Genomic DNA, 8187 nt, shown 5'->3' with positions numbered 1-8187 from the left:
AAGTCCCAACTCACGCTCACGTCACACATTATGCAATGCACAACAAGCGTACAAGCACTGCGCCAAACAGCGTGCACGCCATTCTGTATCAATACACAGTGCTCTGAGTCTTATATTTTCTGCCTTATAGCTGAACAAACTTTAGGTTATGCTCCGCTCTGACCAGCCTTAATAAAGGTTCCATGTTACTCATGTCTCATTACATTAGTAAATAAGTTAAAAGTCATACATCAATCAATAAATGTCATGGTAAACATACTTGAATGTTGCGACCCAGTTTTATTGCGCATATGTTTAAGCATGCATGTAAGTAACACATCACAACAAAAGCTTTTATGAGAGAAATCAGGTAGAAATCATATCTTCTCACTGCAAATAATCTTTGCTTTTTTGCCAAATACCATACAAGAAACTTACATTCAATATATTTTTCTTGGCAAAATTAGGGATCATACTGCAATTAATTGATTTTTTTCATTGGTCCTGAAACGGTTCCAATTGATCTGAACACTGTTACTTGCCAAACAGGTAGTTTTGAAGAAAGTTTCAAAATATTTCACTCATTTTCAATATAGTCATTGTTTGGTACAACTATAAATCATTATAATGACTTTGTTTTGTGGTGCATTAAAATAAGTCTAAATTAAAATATGTTATATGTTTTAATACAGCAATTATTATTGTTTGTAAGCTCTGATATCTGAATGTCTTTTGAAGATTCATCAATCATTATACAAATAATGAATGTTTATGAGTGCAATGGTAAGAATATTTTCATGAGTTGAAAAATGGAATGTTCCATTCAACGAAGCGAAGCTGAGTTGAATGGAACATTCCATTTTTCAACGAATGAAAATATTCTTTCCATTGCACTAATGAAAAACATTCATTATTTGTTTTATATAACATCTAAATAGATCTTTGTTATTTGATTTGTTGATTGTAATGGCTTTGCAGGAGTTAAAATATTGTACTAATCGTAGACAAATATGGCTTTTTTTAGCAATACATTCTTGTATCACCCAAAAATAAGCCATTCAAAAAGTATTATTTTAAGGGTCTATTATTATTTTTACCAGGCGTTTGCTACGCAGTAAAATAGAATTTAAGCTTACCTAGCCACCGGCCTATCCAATGCGTATTGTAAGCTTACCTTTTCACTTTTCTTGTTTTCTACTTTTTTTTTCCCCAAAGAAAAAAAAAATCGGAATATGGATATTCGCGGCTTTCCTTGTAGATGTGGATTATATTTCTTCAAAAATATTCATCCAGAATTGCCGCAAATTAAGTTTGTTGTTTTAAATATCCCGTAACACGGTAGGGCCTATGCTATGCATACTGTTCGCCGATCGGACTGAAAAAAACACACCATGTAATCTAGCCGTGCAATAGAACGCACGGAATATAACTTGAAAATGCACGGTGCATATAACTTGAAAATGCACGGCGATATAACCAAATTCCACGGTAGTGACGTAGGCCGTCAAAATAGTTTATTTATTGAATGACATGTGACCAACAATCAACCAATCAATGACAAGGATCTACTTAGGTGTTATATAAAATAAAATGGTCATCCGGTATAGAATAGTAATTGAGTTAACATTGACAAATAGGATAAAATCAACAAATTACATTTTTTAAGTTGCATTTCTTACTACTCATTGTCTTAAATATAGCTCATCCTGGACATTATTGCCTTTGACAGCATCTTCATGAACAATCAAATTTTTTTTGTGGTCACTTTATAAATCACAGTCCTTACTACACATACCTTAAAATAGCCCATCCTGGACATGACTTTGTCCAATACAATCAAAGATTTTGAAACACAGAGTGCTTTTAGTGACTGACTACGCTCCAACTTATTTACCTACTGTTTAAACTTGTCCATCTCTGTGTGTACATTCTTATACTGACAATATTTGAGAAACAGACGTGAATAGAAATGGTGAAGCAGACCTGTTTGAAGAGACATCGAGAATTGCAATCGCAAACTTCACAATTTTTTTCTAGTTTATTTACCTGTTATTTGTGTACAATGGTTGTCCTTGTTGTTACATACCCAGAAATTAGTAAACATTACAGTAACAAGTCTTAGATATTACGATTAACTTCATATGCAACTGCTAATTGTGAGAGCTGATTTTGGTGTCAAACTTGGAAATAAGTGTATAATATCTACATTTAAGGTGGTACTACACCCCTTGATAAATTTGTGACTATTTTTGCATTTTCTCAAAAAATAATAACACACTGGTAAAAAAAGGTTATGTATATTATAGGGGCATGGAATCCACCTTAAGCATACATTATTGGGATAGAAAATTGGTATTTAATTATGGTAGACTTATGTTTGTTTTTATTTCATTACAATATATGTGCTTAACTTGTCAAACATGTATATGTTTGGTGTAAACGGTTAACCTCCCTTGTCAACTTCACATTTTTTGCAAAGATTGCTAAATATGATTAAACACAATATAAGAGAGAAGTAGTTCCAGCGTTGATCTGAGAGTTGCCAGTTCATTTTTCTTCAAGGGATTAGCAGTCGCTATCATCAAGTGTTGACAAAGGCAACTGTAGTTACTGAAACATGCACAAGTAAATGGAATTTCTGGATCAGATACAAAGAACCTAGTCTCCAGAACAAACAGGCATTCACTTTATATTGATGATATTTAAATACTTTTGAATATTGGTATTTTCATCATGGTTCAGTTTTGTCAGTCTAGTTCAAATCAGTTCAATTACTCTCTGTGAAAGACTTTGACCTGATTATCTTTCCTTTCCACCACAAATAACTCCATACCATCTTGGGACAATGCAATGCCTCTAGGGTCTGTCACATCTGTGGTGACACAACCCAGATAATCCCCATCAGCTGTGTATCTAAACACACCAAGTGGTTTACCGGACGATTCATTCACTACAAAGATCTCCCCTTTACCGCAGCACACATATCCAGGAGCCCATTTCTTTACAGTCGGAGGCGGTGCAATGGCCTTGATGGATTGGCCAGAATAGTTGATCAACTCCAAGCTATCTTTGCCTAAAAACGAGATGAGGATATCACCTTTGGAAGTAATGGCTAGTCTATACACATGACCAGTAGTAGAGAATTTAGAAATCAGTTCTCCATTTGTGTAGTGGATGGACACTGTATTCTGGACTAAACCAGCTACGATACGGCCTTGCGGATCAACCGCAACAGAATTCAGATTACATTGCTTGTTTTGGACATCAGTGACTGGGATTGTGGACAGTCGTTTCCCATTTTTATTGAAGTATTGGATACCTAATAAATCTGCCCCATTTGACACTATGTATCGGTTATCATTGGAAACCACTATACCAGTAATGCTCTGTGGATCTTGGAGGAAAGAGCGCTTCACTTGATTATCACTAGAATATATGACTACGCCTTTCTGGTAACTAGCAATGGCAATTTCCCCATCTTTGTTTATAGCTATCGCTTGGGGTGCGCTAATTCCTTGGGTATAGAATTGGTCGCACAGTTTCCACTGATTCTTTCGCACCAAGTAACCAATGGGTGGGACCGACATAGGCATGGGCTCAAATTTGACATAGCTTGCTATAAAACCAATAACCATAGGTTGGGCAGTGGATAGAGCATCTAGATTCTTAGACAAAGAGGAAAACTTGTGTGTGATCAAGTAATCTTGCCCACTTGTGATCAGATTTGAGGCCTCCTCACAAACCGTATCCATTTTACTAATACCAGCATCCAGCGCTTGCTTTCTTCTATTGATGACTTTCACCCTATACTTATGGACTGTGTCTACTTCTGAGCTTTGGTGATCAAATAACTGTTCTACTTTCTGTATATACTGTTGTTTTAATCTTACAAGTTCAGATTTTACTTGTTTTGTAGACTTGTTCAAAGCATCCATATCTGACTTTGTCTCATCTATGCCATCCTGGAACTTTTTCTTGTTGTTTGCGCATTTCGTCATCAAATCTGCAATTGCAACAACCTGCTTCTTCGCGGCCTCCTTTAAGGTGGTGCGCACATGCTCGATAGGACACGTCTTGAGACTGATGCAGTCCATGCAGACTTGTTTGTCTTCTGTCTCACAGTAATACCGTACCTGCTCACCGTGTACCTCACAGACTCTACCTTCAGTGGTGACTTGACCTGACTGAAGCTCTTTGGTGGTGACTATGTGGTGGTCTTTCATGAACAGGTTGTGACTGTTGAGGCAGGATGGACATAGAGACTTGGTATAGTCTACACAGTGGGCTTCAGCTGACTTGCTGCAAAGGCTACAGGAAACCTCTTTGGATTCTGTGGTCTGTACAAGAAGGAAATAAGATGTAAATTTAAATAGATAACACAAGATTATTTGCTTTTAGGTAAATCATATTTTTCCAGTTTTTGCCATTTAACTAAAACCTGCAGTGTAAATTTTAATAAATTGATCTTATAAAAAAAAATTGGAAATGAGTAAAGGAGGCCAATAATTACATTTCCATATATAAATCTTGTAGTTCTTGGGTTAAGGCCAATAATATATTAAAACGAAAGTTTAGGATGAATAATTGCACATGGGCCTTAGGATCTCCTTTATGGAACCCCTACCACGCCTCTTCTGTTTCAGCTTTATGTAAGACTCACCTTAACCCATCCACATGGTGACCTGTCACAGATAAGTGTCCAGCATGGGAACTTTTGGGACCCTTACCCCCTCCCCAGGTTTACACTAAAAACATGAAAAATCTGCTTTGGGGGTGGCGGAACATCCATTTTAGCCCCCCCCCCACCCACACACACACACACACCTCAGATGAGCAACCAGCTTCAGGGTTTACAAGTTTCTAGGCATGTCACTGCATCGCATTGGTGAACCTACTCTGATGTGTCTGTTACTTCTGTATTATTTTTCCCACTATTTTAGTATAGTTCTAGTAGCATTGAGATCATCTTTACTTATGCCATCTCTGAACACTGCTCTCTCCATGCATAGTTACCTCTTTCTTATCCACAACATCCTTTGAGTCCTCATCACCCAGAGAATATTTCGGAAAACCTCTAATCCCATCTTTAGGAATGGCAGCTGATTTCTTACAGATTGGACAGATTACTTTAGTCTGTGGTTTGCTGTCATTATACCAGGTGTCCAGACATTCAAAGCAGAAGCCATGTTGACATGGTAGGCCTATTGGGTCTGTTAGCATCCCAGAACAGATGAAACAAGATGAAGGATCCGTCTTAGCCTCCAGAAGCACAGCAGCCTCGGCCATCTTCTCAGATTAAGAAACGTTGGTAAAGCAAGAAGAACCTGCACATGTTTTAGAAATAAAAAGAGATCATGAAAAGGAAGTTTATAGAGGATATTAATTATGTTACATGTTTTTCCTGTATTTCATACTGGAATTCGTTAAAAATATGGGCATACATTTATTTAAAGTGTTTACACAAGATAAGCCCCGATCTCATTATCCGTGATTGGTGCATTTTATGTAAACAAAGGCATATTAACCAATCAGAATATTGCATACAAAAGTGCTCTACTCTGCGAGAATCATCAATGGCCTCCATTCATGCATTAAGCAGCGAATGCCAGCAAAGATGATAGTTTCATGATCAGTTTGAGCATTTATTTTTAGATATGGCTTTCACTTCATTAAACTCAAAATGCCGAAAAGAAGCAATCCTTGAAACCAGAGTATTTGGTGAAATAGAAGTTCTTGAAGTCATCTCGGGAAGGAGAAAATCATGCAAAGATTTTTGGCAAGTCAGAAAAATGGGGAGGGGAAAGAAAATTTTGGCAAACATGCAACGGGTACTTTTTAAATAAAACGCTCCACAAAAGCTCAGGAAAACCATACAGAAACATTCTAACAAGCAAAATTACCTGCTCACTACACTTGCATTATATTTTGCAAAGAATTTGGCCTGTGCAAAGGGGTGGTGGTCAAGGATTTTGGAAGGCCAAGAGGGGAAGCAATTTTTGGCATGACAAAGTGGGGCATAGTGTTTATGTCGAGTGCAGGGATTTGATAATTATTGCACAGTCCCTTAGTATATGCCTATGACTGGACCTTGTTTTGGATAATAAGTTTTCTTTTTGTCACCTTCGGATTAGACACTGTGTGATATAAATCTGGTACACACATATAAATGAGTAAAAGAAAATCAGTTGAGCAACAGTACTATTATATCCTGTGCAAAGTGCAATTGGCAAACCCACTATGTGTCATAGGTCTGTATCAGTGTTTCTTTATATACACTGTAGTAAAGTTACAGCTGACAGTTGTCATCAATATTCAAGCTCAACTACAGAATATTCAGTGCCTTTTTGACACTGTTATACCAGGATATATTTGCAGAACTTATATTCAGTATTATTTAGTTATATATTACGATACAAGTACTTACTGTTACTGTTTCGTCATGTCTGGTTAGTTGCTGCCGACTTCCCTTTAAACTGCTATGCAATGGTCATGACCTTTGTGCCTAAACACTTTGACTTGAAACTGCCTGTATTTATCTGTTTCCTGTGTTAGACTTACTACAAGTCTTGTCCTTGTTGGTTTGGATTTAAGTTCTTTTTTGACTTTAAACATCAAATCAGAGAATGAAAGTTGATAATACTTGCGGGTTTTTATTTCATGATTTTCGCTAATAGATGCTAAGGTGTTGAAACAGATTCCTATTTTACGGGCTGACTTTTCAAGTAGGGATTTGTTTCCCTTTTTTTCAGGCTAGAATGGCTGTAATGTATCACAGAAAAGTTTGATAAAACTGGCAAACATTGATGCTTAAAATATATTTAGCAAATTTTGTTCAAAAGTTTTCAGTCAAAATCTATCAATTTTGACCAAAAAATGGTTGATTTTACATGATATTAGCAAAATTTTGGGTTGTTCAGGTCCATAAAACATGCTTTTTTAGGTTGTCTGAAGGAAAAGACCCAACATGGCATCATGAGTTGTGTGTTCCATCAAAAATTTGGTTAAAATGTATGGTTGTGATGAGTGTGTCTGGCAGGAGCCTATAGGGTATACATATGTGTCTGGCGGTTACAGGTGTGCATTTCTAAAGACCTGCAAATGAGGACCAAAAAAAACCTTGGGAAACAGAGGACACCCAGACCATGCATGCCCACTGTTGTCTCTACCTTACCAGGTTATCACAATCAAAGTATGTAAAAGTGCATTTTATAAAGCTATGTCTCATTTGCCAGTCTAGTGTAGGATCAAGTCTTAATTGGTTTGTAAAAAGTCAGGTAGGTCCATGGTGGGCAATGCAGGTCATCAGTTAATATGAAAAAGTTATAGTCCACAGTTCAAGTGTCAATGTTGGAGGACTATAGACTCGGGACTCAAGTCCTTTTTTCAAGGATTCGAACTTGCCTGTGCAGGACTCGGACTCGGATGGGCAGGACTTGACTAGAACTCTATCAGTTCCCACTGACGTCAGATGATCAATTGATCATCTGACATCAGTTGATGATCACAGACCTCATAGGTAAGGGGCAGCCTATTTATTTAATAATCACAAGAGGTACGAGGCAACCTACTTTGTTGCTGCATTTGCATCAGCAGATACATGTAGGTGAGGTTTGCTTGTTTTCTGTTGACAAGGGGCAGTCATCAGTGAACAGCTTTTTTCAGAGCCACGAAACCTTTAATTTAGCAGATAGGCGAGGTCTGCTTGTTCTCTGTTGGTAAGGGGCAGTCTTCAGTGAATGGCTCTTTTCAGAGCCACCAAACCTTTTACATTTAGCAGATAAGCGAGTTCAGCTTGTTCTCTGTTGGCAAGGGGCAGTCTTCAGAGAACGGCTCTTTTCAGAGCCACCAGGATGCAAGGGGTGGCCTACATGTCTCATTCCTAGGTACTTTGTCCTGAAGAAGTCAGAGCTACTCTTGACGAAAGCTTGACAGTTCTAAACTTATCCGACGGCGAACCTGCTAAAAACTTGCCAATTATTTGTTGAACAAATAAACTAGAAAGTACAACTATTTACAAAAGTTCATATAAATTTATTTTTTAAATCAGTCACACTCAAATATACACATTATATTGCTAACATGTTACAGACCATGAAGGGCCTGTATTAGGTTTCCATACATATACTATGTGCACTTTTTAATGTTAATTTTTTATATCACTGTTCAATAATGATATTGTAACATAAGAGTGTCATTTACACATTCTTA

General features: G+C 37.2%; 1 protein-coding gene across 1 annotated transcript; it reads right to left on the bottom strand.

Moving 5' to 3' along the window:
* Window positions 1–2303: 2303 nt before the first annotated feature.
* On the bottom strand, window positions 2304–6458 carry LOC140166461 (E3 ubiquitin-protein ligase TRIM45-like). The gene is made up of 3 exons (XM_072189940.1): window positions 6404–6458; window positions 4993–5303; window positions 2304–4316 (listed from the first exon to the last, which is right to left on the bottom strand). Exons 2-3 carry the CDS (start codon window positions 5263–5265, stop codon window positions 2751–2753), a joined length of 1839 nt encoding a protein of 612 aa, XP_072046041.1. The 5' UTR covers window positions 5266–5303; window positions 6404–6458; the 3' UTR covers window positions 2304–2750.
* Between the last annotated feature and the right edge of the window lie 1729 nt (window positions 6459–8187).

This window comes from Amphiura filiformis, chromosome 12 (assembly GCF_039555335.1).
Source record: "Amphiura filiformis chromosome 12, Afil_fr2py, whole genome shotgun sequence".
Lineage (NCBI taxonomy): Eukaryota > Metazoa > Echinodermata > Ophiuroidea > Amphilepidida > Amphiuridae > Amphiura > Amphiura filiformis.
This window is presented reverse-complemented; position numbering and strand designations above follow the sequence as displayed.

Coding starts and splice junctions, on each gene's coding strand:
- LOC140166461 (XM_072189940.1), bottom strand. CDS start 5,265: ATGGCCGAGGCTGCTGTGCTTCTGGAGGCTAAGACGGATCCTTCATCT. Junction 4,317..4,992: donor ATGTTGTGGATAAGAAAGAG/GTAACTATGCAT, acceptor CTTCTTGTACAG/ACCACAGAATCCAAAGAGGT.